The sequence below is a fragment of the Solanum stenotomum genome, chromosome 2, assembly GCF_019186545.1.
Source record: "Solanum stenotomum isolate F172 chromosome 2, ASM1918654v1, whole genome shotgun sequence".
In the NCBI taxonomy this organism is placed as follows: Eukaryota; Viridiplantae; Streptophyta; class Magnoliopsida; order Solanales; family Solanaceae; genus Solanum; species Solanum stenotomum.
Genome location: NC_064283.1, coordinates 50,814,828 through 50,837,935, shown reverse-complemented (window position 1 = coordinate 50,837,935; position 23,108 = coordinate 50,814,828). Strand labels below are relative to the sequence as shown.

The 23,108-nt window shown below is 37.1% G+C and overlaps 1 protein-coding gene across 1 annotated transcript; it reads right to left on the bottom strand.

The window, feature by feature from the left end:
• Nucleotides 1–6,731: 6,731 nt before the first annotated feature.
• LOC125856066 (uncharacterized) lies at nucleotides 6,732–7,351 on the bottom strand. The gene is made up of 2 exons (XM_049535652.1): nucleotides 6,996–7,351; nucleotides 6,732–6,882 (listed from the first exon to the last, which is right to left on the bottom strand). The coding sequence occupies exons 1-2, from the start codon at nucleotides 7,349–7,351 to the stop codon at nucleotides 6,732–6,734; spliced, it is 507 nt and encodes a 168-aa protein (XP_049391609.1).
• Between the last annotated feature and the right edge of the window lie 15,757 nt (nucleotides 7,352–23,108).

Below are 23,108 nucleotides of genomic sequence, written 5' to 3'. Positions count from 1 at the left end.
GAGTTGTAGTGGACGCCATCATGGCCCGACTTAGGATCGTGATGTTCAATTGATTGTTTTCTATATTTTAAAGCATAAATTGAAGTATTTACATGATTTTGGGTTGAATTAATATGAACTCATGCATGATCCATGATTTTAAACTATGAACAATGAATTATGAAGATATGCCTGCTTTTATGAAATTGATGTAAATGAATTCGAGGATGCTTTGACTATGGACACATGATGAAGTTATGAATCTATGAATATGTTTTATGAAAGCAATATTTATGACTTAAGTAAGCTTATAGAAGAAGGTATCTATATGTACGATGAAGCTTGACTACATGACATGAATGAAATCTAGATTTGCCATCAATGTTTTCGATTATTTCGCTATGTTTGGTGTTGATTAGTATGATATCTAGATATGCCATCAATGATCATGGACCAAGTTTCTAAAACTAATATCATTATTAGTATGTCACTTTTATTATGAAGTTAATGATTATGCATCTTATAAAGCTATGGATGGCAATAGGGCGGGGTGGATGAGGGTCGGGGTGGCTTTAAGGCTATGTAGGGTGATACACTCAAATTACACCTCCCTAATGAAACATAAGCGATCATTATCAAGTAAAGAACCCAACTTGTATGTTGGGGTCTATCCCACGAGGAAAATGGTTTAGACTTCACTTTAACCAACAATTATATTCGTTTAGTCAAATTACTTTCAGAAACAAGTAATTAAAGGGGGAGGGGGATTTGTGAAACAAATTGTATGAATTCAGTAAGTAATCAGTAAACAAAAGTCAATTTTGGTTGTTATCAAGATGAGAGAATTAAATAGGGTATACGTGTTCCCCACAAGCTCATAACGCAGTAATCCTAGTATAGCAATCCTTTCCTAGTGTACTACATGCAAAGTGATAAGCTAGGTATCTCTAAATCCTTAGTTCGGCATCTAGAGAATTTCACCCCGAACCTTGGTCCGGCTACGTGTGTATAATTTACTAACCCTTACCTTTACCTCATATTAGACATCACATCGATGTTTGGCTTAGTTATTACTTCGCACCAATCGACACTAGACTATTAGATAGTATCACACTAAATATATGTTGATAATTCTTTTCTTGTTGATTACCTCCTTGGTCCGGCAAGTAGCAACAAGGCGAGTTCTAACGTTGCGCACCATTAAAAAGACTTTTAGACGAAAGAATTATCAATGCATGCAAAACACTATTCAAGAATTTTTTATTTACTATTCATACTTTGTTAATCGCTCATGATTCCCACAACCCTAGTTGTGGAGTTTAGTTACCCATTATCATATGAACACAATTCATTGTCTTAGATGAAAGAATTATGAACTTACGTAATTGAGAATAACAAACCTGGAATTTCAACTTGAATCTCAAAACCAAAACCTTCAAAATCAACTTAGGAAATCAAGAATTGCTAGGTTTGCAAAAAATTAATCCCAAGTCACAAAGTAGAACTAAAGTAATAAAATCTAACCCCCAAAAATGAGGTTTACATGCGCTATTTATAGAGAACAAGTCCTAAATTAAAAGGGAAACAAAATAAGGAAAGTTTGTTTAGGTACACGTCTTCATTCCATGAGACAGACTCACGGACCATTAATGGATCTACGGTCCGTGAGTCCCTTCCGTCAGCCAGGACTTAGAAAATATTTCAGCTTCCAAAAATCAGCTTTTCTGAAGCAAACGACGGAACACCAGTACGGACCGTAGATCGATCTACGGTCCATCGATCCCTCTCTATAGCTTCATACTTAGAATTCTCTAAAAATCAGGTACTGGAATCCTCGCAGTCACATTCTACGGTTCAGCAATACGGTCCATAGATCAATCTACGGACCGTCAATGGCCACCGTGGTTTCACACTTGGTCAGATTTCCCTGATTTGCCTTCCATGCCTTACCTGCTGATCTACGATCACTATCTATGGAGCATCAATGGACGTACGGTCCGTAGATCACCTCCGCAGATGCCCTTTTCTACATTTCTTTCAGCCGTCTCTTTACTTCTGCGCCTAAACATCTTTCCTGCAAAACATGATAAAAACACATAAAAACCAATACAAAAAGACCTTAGACACACATAACTCTTAAGTGAAATGTGTTAAAAATACTGTAATCTCACGGTATATCATGGGGCGGGGCGGGTATATGTAATTTTATGTGGGTTCAAACTTAATTTTAACTTTTTACATGTTATAAGAGTGATAAAACATTATTTATTAAGATATTTCATTAAAGCTATTAAAATATTCAAGATTATAAATGAAAATGGTTCAATAAAAGTTAATACAATTTCTTACCTGTTTCCCAATTGACCTCTAAAAAATAAAATTTTAAGTCACTATCCTATTAAATTAATACAAGTTAATGAAAAAATGAATTTATTTTTAGTATCAAACATAACTAGAAAAAGAAAATATTTAAAAAATTATGTGGTGTGGGTTCATGTGGGGCGGGTCTATGTGGGGTGGGTTGAAAATGAAAAGAATTGTTATGCGGGGTGGGGTGGGGCGAATTATACATTTTGCGGGTTAGGCTCAACCCGCACCCCCCACCCTACACCTCCCCATTGCCATCCCTATATAAAGCTATTATGAAAAGATCATGAATGGTGAAAGGTTTTCTCACACACGGTTTAAAGAGCTACTCTATGATATTTCTAGCTTGGTAGTATCTAAATTGTACTTTTCCTTGGATGTTTTGGTGGGATTTTACTTAGCATTGAGTGGACTTTTGAGATGAAGGTTTCCGTTTAGCGTCTGTGGACCTTTAGTAGCAATTCCTAAGTTACAAAACTATGTGTCACCATAGGATATTGTCTCGTATAGACATTAGCTAGTGGATCCACCTTAGCTTAGGCTCATGATCCTTACCTTTGCAAGTAGGATTCTATCTTTTCGGTGTGGGAGCAGTAACCTGAATTCCATATTTTTGCTCAAATGGTCTATGTAGGTTAATGGTAAATATCCCACAATAATGAACTAAGATTACTTTTAAAGTATCTCACAAAGTGTTTTAAATATGTGAAGCTTGCATAACATTGATCATGATTTATGACTTATGTTTCTAACCATTTTATCTTATGATTGCCATGACCCAGGGGTACCCCCTAGATGTACAAGGCATATAAGACCCTAAGAGGCCTCATAAAAGCCACTTAGCATATCATAAAATAAAGAAATAGAAAATGTGCAGGAATTAAAACTTTTCAAATACAATCAAAGTCTTTTATAAAAGCAAGCGGAAGTCTAACATGACATCGTCTCAAACCATCTAAACATAAGAAATAGAAATCTTGGGACGCAGCCCATACAATAGTCTCAAAATGTAAAGGAAAGACATAAACGAGATAGGGTGATCCAATCCTCGAATACAATGAGGACTCACCAAAGCTTCACTTCACAATCCTCTAGGAACCTAGCCACAAGTGTGTGAATCGGGAATGCCGGACCCTACATTTGATAAGAAAATAGGCAAGAGTATGTGTTACTACAATCAAGTACTAAATATGATGGCTAGCATAAATAACATAAACATAAGCATTAGTCAACATAGGTCATAAGGCATAAGCATAATCAATACATATAAAACATCATAATGAAATAGGAATATTCCCTTAAGCAACCTAACTTAAGCTTAGCCAAGATACATGTCATCCACCTCTAGTCAAGCTTACATCAGGGAAGGCATATCTAGCAACACTCCACACAAGTCAATTTCATAACATAATCTCATTAATCATACTTACTTTTAAATACATGGGGATACGCATCAATGCCTAGTTCATAAAGGCTAATGGGTATTTGCCTCTTGCCTTACTTACTTTTAGATTGCGGATACTCGCCCTATAACCTCATCATATGATGCGGGTACTCACCCCACATCATTTCATAAAGAGCATGGGTACTCGCCTCCATTTCCATTCATCATAGTAAGAACTTGGGGACTCACCTCTTGTTCAAGTCTAAGGAGTAGAGGGATCGCCTCTTATCCTTTCATATGGAGGTCAAGGTAATCGCTTCTAGCCTCGTCATTCATTAAGAGTTTTAGTCTAGATTCATTTGAGGTGAGCCATCCATTCAACCTAAAATCATTCATGTGATTAAACCTATTCACATTCATTCAATCATGCTTATCTATTTATTATAGGAAGTATCTCTTCCACATCATAGCATTTACAATCAACAATGCATAGTCTAGGCTTTACTCTCAAAGCATTACATCTCATGATCATCATCTATGCTTTACTCTCAAGAACTTAAGCTTCATATTCATCATATATGCTTCAATCTAGAGAAATTCTATTCATAATTCATCAATCCTATAAGGATATATCTAACCCATAGAGTTTCCCTTAAATGACATCAAACCCACTATATCAATTCAACCCTAAAATAATAGAATAGGCATGGGTACATGCAATTTCATCCTAAATACATGCAATTCTATCAATTCAATCATACACAATCATAATCCACTCAATTGGATCAACATTCACTATAACCCACAACAATGGAAGAAACCTAACTAGAATTGGGGAAATTCTTCATCAAATTATGAAATTCTAGGGGACTCCATGGGAGGAAGGATCCCATGGATGAAAAGTCATTATACCTTAGTCACAATGCCCACCAAAGCTTGAAGATTAGAAGACTTGATCTTGACCTAGCTTCAATCTCCTCATTCTTCTTCTACCTTTTAGAGAGAAAATATTTGAGAGAGGATTTGGGTTTTCATTTGTGATTTGAGAGAATGACTTAATTGGGTGAATTTATGGGTCTAAAATGCTTATATATGTGGTCTAGATTTAGTCAAAATGACACCACTTAATTCTAATTAAAACTGACTAAGGGCATCCGCCACCACATTTGCTTTATTGGGGGATAAATAATTCTCATGTCATAATCTTTCAATAATTCAAGCCACCTTATTTGGAAAAGATTTAGATCCTTTTGGGTAAACATATATTGCAAGCTCTTGTGATTGGCGAATACATCAGCATGGACCCTATACAAGTAATGCCTCCAAATCTTTAAGGCAAATACCACCGCCGGTAATTCAAGGTCATGGGTGGGATAGTTCTTTCCCATGAACCTTTAGTTGCCTTGAAGCATAGACAATTACCTTACCATTTTTCATAAGCACACATCCCAATCCAACTCTAAAGGCATCACAATATACCACAAAGCCATCCGTACCTTCCATTAAGGTCAACACCGGAGTGGAAGTAAGTCTATCTTTCAACTCTTGGAAACTTTTCTCACAAGCTTTGGACCATAGGAACTTGGCCTTCTTTTGAGTCAAAGCCGTCAAAGGAGAAGCAATGGAGGAAAACCCCTCAACAAACCTTCTATAATAACCGGCCAAACCCAAGAAACTTCTAATATCTGTCGGTGATAGAGGTCTAGGCTAACTCTTGACTGCTTCTGTCTTCTTTGGGTCTACCTCAATACCCTTACTCGAAACAATATGTCCAAGGAAAGCTACAGACCTTAACCAAAACTCACATTTACTAAACTTTGCATAGAGTTGTTGGTCCTTCAGAATTTGCAATACAATCCTCAAATGATCAATATGTTCATTCTCACTTCTTGAATAGATCAAAATATCATCAATAAACACAATCACAAACATATCAAGGTATTGTATAAACACCCTATTAATCAAGTCCATAAACGCCGCCGGGGCATTATTCAACCCAAAAGACATAACAAAGAACTCATAATGACCATATCGGGTTCTAAAGGCCATTTTCGGAATATCTTCCTCCTTCACCCTCAATTGATGATAACCCGATCGGAGATCAATATATGAGAAATAACTTTCCCCTTGGAGTTGATCAAATAAGTCGTCTATTCTCGAAAGAGGATACTTGATTTTTATGGTCACTTTGTTCAATTGGCGGTAATCAATACACATACGGAGTGATCCATATTTCTTCTTAACAAACAACACCGGAGCACCCAATGGAGAGATATTCGGTCGAATGAAACTCTTATACAATAAGTCCTTTAACTGTTCCTTCAATTCCTTAAGTTCCATCAGAGCCATTATATATGGAGGAATAGAGATGGGTTGGGTATCAGGGAGAAGGTCAATCCCAAAGTCTATTTCCCTTTTGGGAGGAAAACCGGGTAAATCATTGGGGAAAGCTTCCAAAAAATTCTTTTACAATAGGGACCGACTTAAGAGTAGGAGCTTCAGACTCCACATCCCTCACCCTCACCATATGATAGACACAACCCTTCGAAATAATTTTCCTTGCTTTTAGGTAAGAAACAAATTGACATCTAGGCATAGAGTTTCCCCTCTCCCATTCAAGGATAGGCTCATTTGGAAACTAAATTTGACCACTCTAGTCCTACAATCAATGGAGGCATAACAAGAATGTAACAAATCCATACCAAAAAGGACATCGAAGTCAATCATATCAAGTTCCACCAAATCTATTAGAGTGACTCTATAGGATAAGGAAACGGGACATCTCCTATAGACTCTTTTAGCCACCAGAGAATCACTAACGCGGGTAGATATAGAAAAAGGTTTTATCAACACTTCAGGGAGCACATCAGACCTCATAACTATAAAAAGAGTTAGAAATGACAAAGTAGAACCCGGATAAAGTAAAGCAAACACATCTATATGGAAGACTTTTAACATACCAGTCACAACGTCCGGGGAACTCTCTTGGTCACCTCTAGTTTTAGAGAGCATAGAAACGGTTTTGCTTAGGAGCATTTCCACTTGAGCTCCCTGGACCAGATGAAGGGTAGGGTTGAGCCCTACGATGAGTGTCTCCATCATTTTTAGCAACAAAAGGACAATCCCTTATTTTATGATCCATTTTGTCACACCTGAAACAAGAATTAGAGCCCGCTAGAAATTTCCCTTCATGGTTTCTCCCATATTTAGCACAAGTAGGCATCAGAGGCCTATTGCCTTCTCCTTGTGGTTTTGGGTTAGAAACCCTCTCATTTCTTGGCCTCGGAAGATCACTTGTAGAACCTTGCCCGGAGAACTTTGCTGGAATCTAGAACGACCCCGTCCACCGGACCTAGCATGAAAATAGTTTCCATCATCCACTTTATCCCTTTTTACCTCCTTAGATCTCTCCTTGAGCTTTTCTTCCTCAATTTGTTGGGCATGCACCATAAGGCGAGATATGTCCATGTCATGAACAAGCATATCAGTGCGGCACTCTTTGACAACCAAGTCGGATACTCCTGAAACAAACTTACTCATCTTGGCCCTACGATCCGCCCCAATGGAAGGACTATACTTGGATAGTTGAGTGAATCTCAAGGCATATTCCCTTACACTCATATTTCCTTTTCTAAGGTTGATTAACCTAAGTACTTTGGCCTCTCTCATCTCTAGAGGGAAGAATCGATCAAGAAAAGCACTTTTGAAGCTTTCCCATTCTATGGGACTCGCTTCCACCGACCTTGCCTCTTTCCACTGATTAAATCAAATTTGAGCAACCCCTTTGAGTTGGTAAGCGGCTAGTTTCTCCTTCTCTATTGAAGTCATACTCATGATAGCAAGTACCTTATAGACTTCGTCGATAAACTCTTGAGGGTCTTCCTCAAGTTTGGAGCCATAAAATTTGGGCGGGTTCATTCTTATGAAATCACTCACTCTTGCCGCCGTCGTACCCATACCTAGGTTCACGGGGGCTACCACCTCTCTGTTATCTTATGCCGTCACAGCTTGAGACAACTCTTGGAATGCCGACCTAAACTCCATATTCGTCACATTCTCATTCAATGGGTCAATCGGAGCTTAAGGAGGTGGTTGAGGAGGAACCTCTTGCTCAACATTGCCTTCTTCCAACCTTTTAGCATTACTCCTTCTAGTAGTCATTTCCTGAAAACTGTCCGGCACGAATTATAAGAGAGACTTATAGAGTTAAACTCCATGACACGACTTAGAGGAGTCAAGAAGTGAAGTTTTCTAAACATCTAGTACCCTCCTAATCATAAATGTGGCGCGCTACACATTTATGAACAAGACTCTACTAGACGTGGTTTGAGACATCCTAGAAACATTCTAAACCTTATGCTCTGATTACCAAGTTTGTCACGACCTAGGGGTACCCCTTAGATGTAACAAGGCGTATAAAACCCCGAGAGGCCTCGTACAAAACACTTAGCATATCATAACATAAAGGAATAGAAAAGGTTTGGGAATTAAAACTTTTCAAATACAATCAAAGTCTTTTATAAAAGCAAGAGGAAGTCTAACACGACATTGTCTCAAACCATCTAAACATAAGAAGTAGAAATCTTGGGACGCAGCCCATACAATAGTCTCAAAATGTAAAGGAAAGACATAAAAGAGAAAAGGTGATCCAATCCTCGAATACAATGAGTACTCACCAAAGCTTCACTTCACAATCCTCTAGGAACCTAGCCACAAGTGTGTGAATAGGGAACGCTGGACCTTATATTTGATAAAAATGTAGGAAAGAATATGCATTAGTGCAATCAAGTACTAAATATGATGGCTAGCATAAACAACATAAACATAAGCATTAGTCAACCTAGGACATAAGACATAAGCATAATCAATACATATAAAGCATCATAATGAAATAGGAATACTTCCTTAAGCAACCTCACTTAAGCTTAGCTAAGACATAAGTCATCCACGTCTAGTCAAGCTTACATCATTGAAGGCATCTCTAGCAACACTCCACACAAGTCAATTTCATAACATAATCTCATTAATCATACTTACTTTTAAAGACATGGGGATTCACCTCAATGCCTAGTTCATAACGGGTAATGGGTATTCGCTTCTTGCCTTACTTTTAGATTGCGAGTACTCGCCTCCACAACCTCATCATATGATGCGGGTACTCTCATACACAACATTTCATAAGGATCATGGGTACTCGCCTTCATGTCTATTCATCATAGTAAGAATGTGGGGACTCACCTTTTGTTCAAGTCTAAGGAGTAGAGGGATCGCCTCTTATCATTTTATATGGAGGTCAAGGGTAATCGCCTCTAGCCTCATCATTCATTAAGCATTTTAGTTTAGATTTATTTTAGGTGAGCAATCCTTTCAACCTAGAATCATTCATGTGAGTAAACCTTTTACATTCATTCAATCATGCTTATCGATTCATTATAGGAAGTATCTCTTCCACATCATAGCATTTACAATCAACAATGCATAGTCTAGGCTTTACTCTGAAAGCACCACATCTCATGATCATCATCTATGCTTTAGTCTCAAGCATTTAACTTCATATTCATCATATATTCTGCAATCTAGAGCAATTTTATTCATAATTCATCAATCCTATAAAGATATATCTAACCCATAGAGTTTCCCTCATATGGCATCAAATCCACTATATCAATTCAACCCTAAAATCATACGATGGGCATGGGTACATATAATTTCATCCTAAATACATGCAATTCTATCAATTCAATCATAAACACACAATCCACTCAATTGGATCAACATTTATCATAACCCACAACAATGGAAGAAACCCTAACTAGAACTTGGGAAATTCTTCATCAAATTGTGGAATTCCAGGGGATTCTATGGGAGGAAAGATCCCATGGATGAAAAGTCATCATACCTTAGTCACAATGCCCACCAAAGCTTGAAGATTGGAAGACTTGATCTTGACCTAGCTTGAATCTCCTTCTTCTTCTTCTTCTTCTTCTTCTTCTACATTCTAGAGAGAGAATATTTGAGAGAGGATTTGGGTTTACTTTTGTGATTTGAGAGAATGACTTATTTGGGTGAATTCAGGGGTCTAAAATTGTCACGACCCTGACCGTCGTGATTGACACCCACACTAACTCTCCGGTGGGAGAACCACTACTACAACCCAAACTAAACAACTAAAACAAAACTAAGACATTTAATTTACGGAAGCAAGTTAAATACTAAGCAAATAAATAGGGAGTTCCCATAAACTCCAACAAAAGTCTAACAAGAACTAACAATGCGGAAGAAATAACCTAGAATCTGAAAGTCAATGTACCAAAACATCTAACAATGAACCAAGTCTAAACAAGAAGGGATGCAAGCCCAACTAATGTACTAATAACTAATAGAACATAGTTTAAGTCTGGAAATGGTGGACATAGACGAAAGAGAACCTATGGCAGCCCGAAAGAATTGGCTCACCCTTGAATTCGAACGATCACTATTCTCCTAAGCGAGGTCTGTCAGTAGCCGCTTGAAGATGCCCTGTACTCAACAAAAATAAGAGTAAGTGCAGTATTAGCAAACAACGCAGTGTACTGGTAAGATCACGTGGCTATCCCACTAAGTGCAATATAAGCAAGTCAAGAAAACATTATAATCACATGCATATCTATCAACATATATAATATTATCAACATTTACAAACGACGAACAACTTCACATTTTATATCAAATCATTGGTCCTCTCATGGAACCCAAATCCAAACAATTAGCATACCGGAACGTGGTATCCGATCCCATAATCATGCCGAAACGTAGCAACTGATCCTGTAGTTATGCTGAAACATGGCAACCGATCCAAGTTAGTTATGCCGAAATATGGTAACCGATCCATTTAACACACCACAATCACAATCACAAGTATATCATCAATATCATACAGTTAAGTCACGACTTCATGGCAATCATCATTCATCTATCTCATTTACAACAAGTGTGATTAACATTGCAACATTCATACATATACAAGTATCATAATGAAGCAAGAACAACATACATCACACAATCATAGAATCACAACCATCACTTACCTCGAAACAAGCTTGAAACCCTAAGAAACTTGATCCTTCCCTTTTCGGATTCATTCCACTTGTTCTTAGTCTACAAACAATCATAATAACACGGGAATCAATAAACAATCACTAATTACCCGAATTACTAACAATTCTATGAACCCTAGATCAAATCCATGATAACAAATATCCAAATTAGAGTTGTTTCCACCATAGAATCTATAAAAAAAAACCTCCCCCATCAATATTCACCCTTTCTATTATGTTCTATGGATCGAAAAATGAATGCGGGGAGTGAAGCTTTCATTTAGCCTCAAGAATGGTGAAAAACGAGTAGGAGTTGCTTGGGGTTCGTTCCTTAGCTCTAAAAATTGAAAGTGCCAAATAAGGTCGTTTAGGGGTTTATTAACACCCTAAGTCGCGTTGAGCCCGCCACAGCGGCTGTCACCCTGCTCTAGTGGCCCTGCCAGAACGGCAAAACACAGCACCAAAGAGGGTTATGCGAGACAGTGAGCTAATTAAAGAATTCCAAAATCCTCATTTCACAACACACCTCTAACCCACGACGCTCAGAAAATACCATTTACGCTAAGATCGATTCTAGGAGTTCTACTCGCTCGAATTCAATTCCATAAAGTCGTACGGATTCCTAAACGAGTTATCTAACTACTCATGAGATCAAAATCATAACTGATTCACCCGATTGTTACCAGATTTCCCTACACCACAAAAACTCTGATTTTGTCCAAATCTTTGCAAGGTTGGAAAAATCCAAATACTATGAAAAAGTTTTTCGGCCACAAATTTTCCCCCGTTGGCATTTCTATAACGACGGGAACAAGTTGTTACAATAGATACCAATTTACCCATCACTCGTACCCGAGTGAAAAAAACTTAGGAAAATAGGCTAAGGAAGGAATGAAGTAGTACCTTAATCGACAAACAATTGGGGATACTGTCCCTCTCGGTTTCCCAAGTAGCTTCCTCAACTAGACGATGTTTCCATTGAACTTTCACGGATTTAATCTCCTTGGTCCTCAACTTACGCACATCACGATCAAGAATTGCAATCGATTCCTCCTCATACTAGAGGTCCTTGTCTAACACAACTGAGCCCCACTTTATGATATAATCCCTGTCACCATGATATTTCTTCAACATGGACACATGGAATACCGGATGAACTCCTGATAGGTTAGGAGGTAAAGAAAATCTATACAATACCGGTCCTACACATTCAAGAACCCTAAAGGGACCAATGTATCGCGGACTTAGCTTGCCCTTCTTACCAAATCTCATCACCCCTTTCATGGGTGATACCTTAAGAAGAACATTTTCACCGGTTTTGAAACGCCATGTCTTTTACCTTATGATCCGCATACTTCTTCTGTCTACTCTGGGCTGCTAAAAGCTTAGCTTGAATACTCTTCAACTTATCTTGAGCATCCTTCACTAAATCAACCCCCAAAGGTTTCACATATCCAGCCTCAAACCATCCTATGGGTGATCTACATCCCCTCCCATATAATGCCTCAAATGGTGCCATATAAATACTGCAGTGATAACTATTACTATAGGAGAACTCACACAAAGGTATGGATTTATCCTAATGCCCTCTAAAATCAAGCACACATGCCCTCAACGTATCTTCTAATACTTGAATAGTCCTCTCCGACTGCGGTTCTGTCTGTGGATGAAAGGCTGTATTAAAAGTGAGTTGTGTGCCCAACTCATCATGCAATTTCCTCCAAAACACGGATGTGAATTGGGTACCACGGTCTGAGATGATAAAAATGGGCACCCCATGCAACCTCACTATCTCTTTCACATAAACTTTAGCCAATTGCTCAGCATAATAATCTATTCTTACTAGAATAAAATGGGATGACTTGATCAAGCTATCAACCACTACCCAAATAGAATCAAACTTCCCCAAAGTCTTGGGAAGACCAACCACAAAATCCATGGCTATCCTTTCACACTTCCATTTCGGAATTGACATTATTTGAAGCAAACTTGCAGGCCTTTGATATTCATACTTCACTTGTTGACAATTTTGACACTTCGCCACAAACTCCGCTATGTCTTTCTTCATGCCCGGCCACCAATAAATTCTCTTCAAATCTCTATACATCTTGGTCACACCAAGATAAATAGAATATCGCAAACCATAAGACTCTGCCAATAATTTCTCAATCAAGCCATCTACTCTAGGAACACATATTTGCCCTTTAAAATTGAGTACATCATCCGTATCAAGAGTGGTCTCTTGTGCCTTACCATTCGTAATCTTGTTTCTAAGCTCCTCCAAGTTCTTATCCTCAAATTGTTTGGCCTTGATCTCCTCAATGAATATGGCCCTTACTTCAATACTAACTAACACCCCACCTCTTTTTGAGATGCCCAACTGCATGAACTTGGACTCTAAGGTCTGAATTTCCTTAGCCAAAGGTCGCTCTGAAGCACTCAAGCAAGCTAAACTACTCATACTTACCACTTTTCGACCAAAGTGTTTGCCACCACATTAGCCTTGCCCGGATGGTATTGAATGGTCACATCATAATCTTTAAGTAACTCTATCCACCTTCGTTGTCTCAAATTCAAATCCTTTTGAGTGAACACATGCTGCAAACTACGATGATCAGTAAATACCTCACATTTAACACCATAGAGGTAATGTCGCGAGATCTTAAGAGTAAATACTACTGCTGCCAACTCCAAATCATATGTTGGATAATTTCTCTCATTCACCTTCAATTGGCGCAACGCATATGCTATAACATTCTTATCCTGCATCAATACAACACCTAAACCAGAATGTGAATCATCACAATAAATAGTAAAATATTCACCTTCAATCGGTAATGCTAGAATAGGTGCGGTGGTCAAAAGAGTCTTGAGTTTTTGAAAGCTCTCCTCATATTTTCCTGTTCATTCAAATAGTATCTCTTTTTTGGTCAAGTTAGTCAAGTGTGCGGCAATGGAAGCAAAAATTTTCACAAATTGATGATAACAGCTAGCGAGCCCCACAAAACTCCTAACTTCCGTCATAGAGCTAGGCCTAACCCAATACTTAAATGCCTCAATCTTTTGTGGATCTACCATTACTCCTTCTTTTGAAACTACATGCCCAAAAAATGCAACCAATTTCAACAAAAATTCACACTTGGAAAATTTAGCATATAGCTTTTGCTTCCGAAGAACACCCAAAACACTACGAAGATGGTCGGCATGCTCTTTCTCACTTTTCGAATAGACCAAAATATCATCAATAAACACTATAACAAATAAAGCAAGGAACGATTTGAACACCCCATTCATCAAACTCACAAAAGTTGCAGGCACATTGGTCAAACCAAACGACATAACTAGGAATTCATAGTGCCCAAAGTGAGTCCTAAACACCGTCTTGGGTACATCCTCAGGCCTAATTTTTCAATTGATGGTAACCGGATCTTAGATCAATCTTAGAGAAAATTGATGCACCTTGCAATTGGTCAAAAAGATCATCTATTCGAGGCAAAAGATACTTATTTCGAATAGTGACCTTATTCAATTGCCGGTAATCTATACACATTCTCATACTACCATCCTTTTTCTTAACAAACAAAACTGGAGCACCCCATGGGGAAGCACTAGGATGAATAAATCCCTTATCAAGAAACTCTTGGATTTGAGCCTTAATCTCTCTTAATTCTGCCGGAGCCATGCGATATGGTGGGATATAAATGGGACGTGTACCAGGTTCTAAATCAATGCAGAAGTCTATATCTCTATCCGGAGGCATACTAGGCAAGTCATTAGGAAACACTTCTCTAAATTCTGACACCACAGGTATAGACTCAATGGATGGAGCCTCAATCTCAACATCCCTAATATGAGCCAAATAAGCCAAACCACCCTGCCCTATCAATTTCCTAGCCCGAATGGAGGATATGATCTTAGCTTGCTCAGGCTTGTACACCCCTTCCCACTCTAATTTTTCCTTTCCCGAAATTTCTAGAGTTACAGACTTAGTATTACAATTAAGCACAACATAAAAAGGGGACAACCAAGTCATGCCTAAGATTATGTCAAAGTCAGTCATATCCAAAATCACCAAAGTCTGAAAACCCATAAACAAAATAAGGCAAGCACGATAGACATGGATAACTATGACTAACTCTCTAACTGGGGTAGAAACATGGATAGGGGCATCAAGTATATCACAAATCATATCAAACTTTGAGGCAAATCGCACAGATACATAAGAAAAAGTAGAACCCGAATCAAACAATACATTAGCCAGCACAGACAAGAATAGTATGTGTGATCACTGCGTCAAACGCCTCTGCCTCATTCTTGCCCGAAAATGCATAACACTGAGCCCTATCATCTTGACGAGCCACTTCCCTGCCTAGTTGCATGTTACCCCTGCTTGCATTACCATTTTCTCTACCTCTACGGCCTCGCTGATTACCTCCTCTCCCACTTTGTGGACACTCTCGACCATTATTACTATTTCCCATGGGTACCACTGCTCTAGACTGCTACTGCGCAACATCTAACACACGTGGGTGGGGACAATCTCTCCTCATATACCCAGGTTCTCCACAGTTATAACAAGTACGATAAAAAAATGGTATGTTGCCCGTCTAAGGTGTGACTCTCTGGCTATCCTGAAAATTATGAGATGGAGTTTTCGAGTAACTACCTGATGAGGCGGGCGTAGCAGACTGAATTAGCTTGGCTGCAAGTGATGGCCTTCCAGACCCCTTGGAATAAGAACTTTGAAAGTTATCCGAGTTCTTGGCCCTTTTTGCCTATGCCTTAGCTTAACCGTCTCGCCTCACCCCCACCACTTTCTTAACATAGTCTGTTACCTCATTGAAGCTCCTCCATGCAGAAGTCATATGAACATATAATACTTACAACTCAGAATTTAATCCCCTAATAAATAACTGGATTCTCTCTTCCTCAGTAGTCACCAATTGAGTAGCATATCTAGACAAAGCATGGAACTTGGTCTCATAAGCAGCCACCGTCATACCACCTTGCTCCAAAGCCATGAGCTCATCATTCTTGTGATCCCTCAAAGTCCTAGGCACATATTTCTCTAAGAACAAAGCATGAAACTGGGTCCAAAGTAAGTGGGGGTAAAGTAGAAGATCTGCATTCCATGTAAACTCTCCACCACTGCTTAGCCTTACCTTGAAGTTGAAAGGACACAAACTCAACCCCATGCTGATGGACAATTCCCAACTTATGAAGTCTCTCATACCAATCTAAGATGAACTCATAAGCATCTTCACTCTCAGAACCAAGAAACACAAAAGGCTTTTTTCTTTAAAAACTTAGTCAACATTTCATGCTCATTAGCAGTCATAACAAAACCCAACAAAGGACTGAAGAAAGCATCATTACCTCTAGTCCCACCCACCTTTGGCACAGTGCTAGCGACAGGAGGATTAGTAGGAGCTTGAGTTGCTTGAACAGAAGGAAGCACTCTAGGACCAACCAATCCTTTCAAGAATGACATGATCTGTTGAGCTAACACTTGGTCTATGGGGGGAACATTGGTAGTCTCAGCCTGCACCTCTTCCTCTTGTCCTACATCCTCAACATCTTCAACATTAACATTATCCTATTCAATCTCTTCATGATGCACATGGGGGTTCTGATTCACATGATCATTCTCAACAGGCGCTACTCTTCCACGACCTCTACCCCTAGCTCTTCCTCTACCCTTGCCTCGACCGCGACCTCTCGCTGAAGATTCCTCGACCGGAGCATTGACGGGAGCTATGAGCCTAATGTCGTTGAATCTAGTATTAACCATCTGCGGACAGAAGAGTGAAGGAGGTTAGATACCAATTTGAATCGACAGATACCAATAGGAATCAAGTTATAGCACGAAAGGAGACAAGAGAAAAATAGAGATTTCCTAAAGTCCTATAGCTTCTCGAAGAAAAGTAAAGGAGTCCCCGTACCATTCCACGAGACTCTACTAGACTCGATTTGGTACATCGAGATCAATGAACATAGGCTCTGATACAAACTTTGTCATGACCCAGACCATCGTGATTGGCACCCACACTAACTCTCCGGTGGGAGAACCACTACTACAATCCAAACTAAGCAACTAAAACAAAACTAAGGCATTTAAGTTACGGAAGCAAGTTAAATACTAAGCAAATAAATAGGGAGTTCCCATAAACTCCAACAAAAGTCTAACAAGAACTAACAATGCGGAAGAAATAACCTAGAACCTAAAAGTCAATGTACCAAAACATCTAACAATGAACCAAGTCTAAACAAGAAGGGATGCAACCCCAACTAATGTACTAATAACTAATAGAACATAGTCTAAGTCTGGAAATGGTGGACATAGACGAAAGAGAACCTATGGCAGCCCGAAAGAATTGGCTCACCATTGAATTCGAACGATCACTATTCTTCTAAGCGAGGTCTGTCAGTAGCCGCTTGAAGATGCCCTGTACTCAACAAAAATAAGAGTAAGTGCAGTATCAGTATACAACCACAGTGTACGGGTAGGATCACGTGGCTATCCCACTAAGTGCAACATAAGCAAGTCAAGAAAACATTATAATCACATCCATATATATCAACATATATAATATTATCAACATTTACGAACAAAGAACAACTTCACATTTTATATCAAATCATTGGTCCTCTCATGGAACCCAAACCCAAACAATTAGCATACTAGAATGTGGTATTCGATCCCATAATTATGCCGGAATGTGGCAACCGATCCCATAGTTATGCCGGAACGTGGCAACCGATCGAAGTTAGTTATGCCGGAACGTGGCAACCGATCCATTCAACACACCACAATCACAATCACAAGTATATCATCAATATCATACAATTAAGTCACGATTTCATAGAAATCATCATTCATCTATTTCATTTACAACAAGTGTGATCAACATTGCAACATTCATACATATACAAGTATCATAATGAAGCAAGAACAACATACATCACACAATCATAGAATCACAACCATCACCTACCTCGAAACAAGCTAGAAACCCTAAGAAACTTTATGCTTCCTTTTCCAGATTCGTTCCTCTTGTTCTTGGTCTACAAACAATCATAATAACATGGGAATCAATAAATAATCATTAATTACCTGAATTACTAACAATTCTATGAACTTTAGATCAAACCCATGATCCCAATTAAGGTTGTTTCCATCATAGAATTTATAAAAAAACCTTCCCCTATCAATATTCACTCATTCTATTACGTTCTACGGATCGAAAATAGATTCAGGGAGTGAAAAGCTTACCTTTAGCCTTAAGAATGGTGAAAAATGAGTAGGAGTTACCTGCGGTTCGTTCCTTAACTCTAAAAATCGAAAAGTGCCAGATAAGGTCGCTTAGGGGTTTATTAACAGCCTAAGTCGCGTTGAGCCCGCCACAGCGGCCGTCACCCCGCTGTAGCGGCCCCGCCAGAGCAGCAAAACCCACCGCCAAAGTGGGTTACGGGAGATGGTGAGCTAATTAAAGAATTCCAAAATCTCTATTTCACAACACACCTCTAACCCACGACGCTCAAGAAATACCCTTTACACTAAGATCGATTTCGGAAGTTCTACTTGCCTGAATTCAATTTCATAAAGTCGTACAGATTCCTTAATGAGTTATCTAACTACTCATGAGATTAAAATCATAAATGATTTACCAGATTGTTACTAGATTTCCCTACACCTCAAAGACTCCAATTTTGTCCAAATCTGGAAAAGGTTGGAAAAATCCAAATACTACGAAAAAGTTTTTCGGCCCCAAATTTTTCCCCGTTGGCATTTTTATAACGACGGGAATAGGTCGTTACAAAAATGCTTATATAGGTGGTCTAGGTTTTGTCAAAATGACTCCACTTTATACAAATTAAAATTGGAAAAGACCCTTAAGCCCCTAAAATAATTTCCCATTACATGACCCACGAGACCATGAACTACGGACTGTGGATGGATCAACGGTCCATCTTGGTCAATCGTGGATCATGGTCAGAGACTTTTGGCTAATCCAGGACTGCCCCATCCACGAACCGTGGACCCACCCACGGGGCATCATCCTGCCGTTGTCACTGTCCTAATAGTGTTCCAGGGTGTCCAATCTAAGGAGCCCATCTATGGGGCGGGTCCAACCACGAGGCGTGGTTGGCCCTCGTGGGTGACACCTGCAATTTTTCCAAAAGAGGCAATTTTCCTTGTTTCGAATATGGGGTGTTACAATGATTTAATTCGGTCATTGCATATCATGTAAAGTCTTTTTTAGCATGAATTCATATCATTTATGAATTGCTATCATATTTAGTGCATTCCATGTACTAATGCATACTTGTGTCTACATTGTCTCATAATGTAGGCTCTGAAACTCCTACCTCGCATACTCGTGGCTAGTTGATCTTCCTTGTTGATTCAGAGATTGGTGAGTTCTCATGATCCAAGGATCAAGACACTTTAACAGTTTTTCTTTATTTCAGTCTTCAGATATTTTGTATGTGGTGTATGGGTTACGTCTCAACTACTTCCTTTTGGTGTAATAGATGACTTGTTGAGACTATGTTAGACTTTCTCTTTGTCAAACTCTTTGATGACAAGAGACTATTCTTTTGAAATCTTTATTTTTATTATCTTGTATTATATATGCTAAGTGGCTTGTGTAGAGTCTTTCGGGATTCTATACTCCATGTTACACCTAGGGTATACTTTGGGTGACGACAAGACACACAAATAAATTTAATTTTGAATTTTTATATGTCAATATTTGTTTAAGTAATATTTGCAAACATTATTTTTCAACAATCGACTTACATTAGTTTTTAAAATTTAATTTTTAACATATGTTTATGTCATATTTACATATAGTATATTAAAGAGAAAAGACATAAAGTCACCACTGAAATTGTCCGAATTTTTAAAAAGATACCTTAACTTTGAGGGCGTCCTATTATCCCATAAAAGCATTGAATATCTTTGTAAAAGGATCATTTTGACCCATTTTCTCACCTGATTTGTGAGCACACACAACACTCGTGGGAAGGTCTATTTTTGTGCTAATTAAACCAACTAAAAGGTGTCACATTTCAATTTTTTCTTTATTAATTACTTCCTATGTCCAACAATACGTGTCCATTATTGACTTTGCACACTTCTTAAGAAACTATAAAGAGAAGGATAATTTTACTATATCAACCTCTGAATATAATATAATAAATATAATGTCTTGAAAAATGTAATAGGGAAATGACTATAATTAGTGATAAGGTAAATTATGAACTAAGTGTAAAATTATTCATTGATTTCGTAAAGTGAACAAGTATTGTTGGACATCCCAAAATAGTATAGTGGACAACTAGTATTGGAGGTATGGAGTATTTACTTTATTTGAATTCATCATCTTCCCCAAAACAAGCTCAAAAGAGTCGTTGGAGTTCTCTTTGATGAAGTCGTTTTTAATTTTCAGTCGAAAAAATTAATTTGAAATTATTCAAGGTTTATTTTCTTCTTAATTTTATTTAGTTTTGAGAAATCAAGATATTTTTGTGATAAGACTTAATTTCTTCTTAAAATGTGATTTTTTTAATATAATGTAAGAAAACTTTAACTTGTTAACCTTCAATTCCTTGTTTACTCAGTTATTCCTCCAAGAATTTTGACCAAGAATCATAAAAAATAAGGCAGATCATCTCCACTCTATTATCACTTGAACAAGAAATCGAAGAGACATGGAAAACAAAAGAAAAGAAAAGAAATTTATTCAATACCAAGTGATGCTCACACGCGTCTTACTAGAATGACTTAAAATGGTCCTATTATAAAGATATTCATTACTTTTGTGGGGTAATAGAACGCTCGGAAAGTTAATGTATCTTTTTGAAAATTCGGAACAACTTCAGTGGTGACTTTATGTCGTTTCTCTATATTTAAATTAATTAATTCAATGCTTCAAACAAGATATATTTATGGAATAGAAATGCAAATAAACAATGAGCCTTCAACTTTATTAATGATTGATTGCACAATAAAATTTAAAAATTCAAAATTTATAAGGTTACAGAAATTGCTTTTCACTAATTTTACAAACTCAAATTAGAGAAATAAAATATCAAATTCAATACATAAATTGCAAAATCAACATATTTTGAATCATTTTCTTCAATTCCTCCGTATTAATAATATTAATAGGAACTGAATCATAATTTTCAAAATCAACAAATTTATACCTAGACTTGCTTTTGCCCAACTGACATTATTTCTTCAAGTTCTTCTTCTTCTTTTTTCGAATATTGTGCTCTTTCTTTATTTTTCCGCTCCAAACTAATTCAATCTTAGAGAAATATTAGAGTATTTCTGACATTGCTCTTCAATGAGTGTTGATTGTTTCTGATCTTTTGCCTCTCTAATGCAAAGATTGAGTTCTATCAACTGTTTAATATACATGTTTGGAAAAGTTATTGTTAGATTAGAGAAGGACTAAAGAGGTCACTACTAAAAAACTGTTAAAAAATGACGGACAACGTCGCACCGAAAAGCGACGCAGTTTGCCACACTTTCCGTCGTTTTTTAATAAAAATAATTATTTTTAAAATTATTTTACAAAAGCGACGAATGGCAACTCTTGGTCCGTTGCTATTTTTCGCGGATTTTTGTGCCATATATATATATATATATATATATATTAATAATTAATTATTTAACATAGATAGAGACGCCGTCCGTCGCTTTTTATTAAAAATAATTATATATAAATTAAAATTTAACCATGCCATCCATTGCTTTTAATTATTAGAATTTATTAACTATTTTTTTTTAAAGCGAAGGACGACATTTTTATGTCCATCACTTCTTGGTCAAATATTTTAGAAAAGTGACGTAGAATGTGTCTTAGTCTGTCGTTTTTTGGTCAAAATGTTGGTCAACTATTTAAAAGAAAAGCGACGGACAGGGATACATCGTCCGTCACTTTTCATTAAATATCTGAAATACACAGACGCGATTTTTCCTCATTTTCCTTCTCTTCCTTCTCTCTAAGCAGATGCGATCGACGCCGGCACCTCCTTGCCGACCCCACCACTGCTGCCCCGGTCTCTTTCTCCAATTGAATTTAAGGTTCGGGTGTTATCAATTTAGTTTTAAATTTTTTCAATTTGAGTTATATTTGATTTTGTTAATTAGTTTATTGGATTTGTATTTTATTGAATGATTGATTGTGTTTGATAGTAAATGAATTAGGGTTTTTAGGATTTGGGTACTAGTTTGAATTTGAAAATCTTTAATTTGATTGTGAATTGGGATTTTTTTTAATTTGATGATTGTTAGTTAGTAAACTGTAAATTTGAAGGTAGACGTAATTGATGAAGTTTGTATGTTTGAATGTCATGAATATATAGGATGGATGTTTGAATGTCATGAATTTATGAGGGGTTTTTTTTTAATTAGAACTTGAATATATATATATATATATATATATAACTAGTTGTTGGATTAGAAGTTTTATATAACTAATTTTATAGACTAGATATGAATTGAATTTAGAACTTGAATTTAAACTCGAAACTTGAATATAATTAATTCTTGGATTAGAAGTTTATATATAACTAATTTTAGAAATTGGATATGAACTTGAATTTAATTAGAACTTGAATATAACTAATTCTTGTATTAGAAGTTTATATATAACTAAGTTTAGAAATTAGATATATATGAAGTTTAATTTAGAACTTGAACTTATAATTAGAAGTACTTGAATATAACTACTTTTAGAACTTTGATATGAACTTGAATTTAGAACTTGAACTTGAACTTAGGACTTGAACTTGAAATTAGAACTTGAACTTGAACTTAGAACTTGAATTTGAACTTGATATAACTAATTCTTAATGATCTTAATTAAGTAGAACTTAATAATTAAACTTAATTATTAAAGTTTTTATAATCTCTAAATATATTATCCATCTTTCTTTGAAAGATTGGAGGAGCTGTTTTTAAACCGAAGGGATTACCAACCATTCGAAATGTCCTTCTGGGCAAGTAAAAGTTGTCCATTCTATGCTATCTTCATTCATTTTGACCTGCCAATATCCGGATTTACAATCAAACTTACTAAAAAAATTTCTTCCTTGTATTCGATTTATTAATTCTGATTTTTCTGGCAATTTATACCATCCATTCTAGTATTGTCATTAAGTCTTTTGTAGTTTATTAGCATTCTAGCTTTTCCTTTTAGTATTTCATTATGATTTCTTACCATAAATGCGGCTGACCTATGTTTTGAAGTCGACCTTCTTATTACCCCTAAATTTAATAATTC

What these genes read in the sequence shown, in the direction of transcription:
- LOC125856066 (XM_049535652.1), bottom strand. Translation starts at nt 7,351, where the DNA reads ATGAGTGTAAGGGAATATGCCTTGAGATTCACTCAACTATCCAAGTAT. An exon ending in CGAGGCCAAGAAATGAGAGG is followed by an intron (nt 6,883 to 6,995) that starts GTTTCTAACCCA and finishes TTCTTGTTTCAG; the next exon opens with GTGTGACAAAATGGATCATA.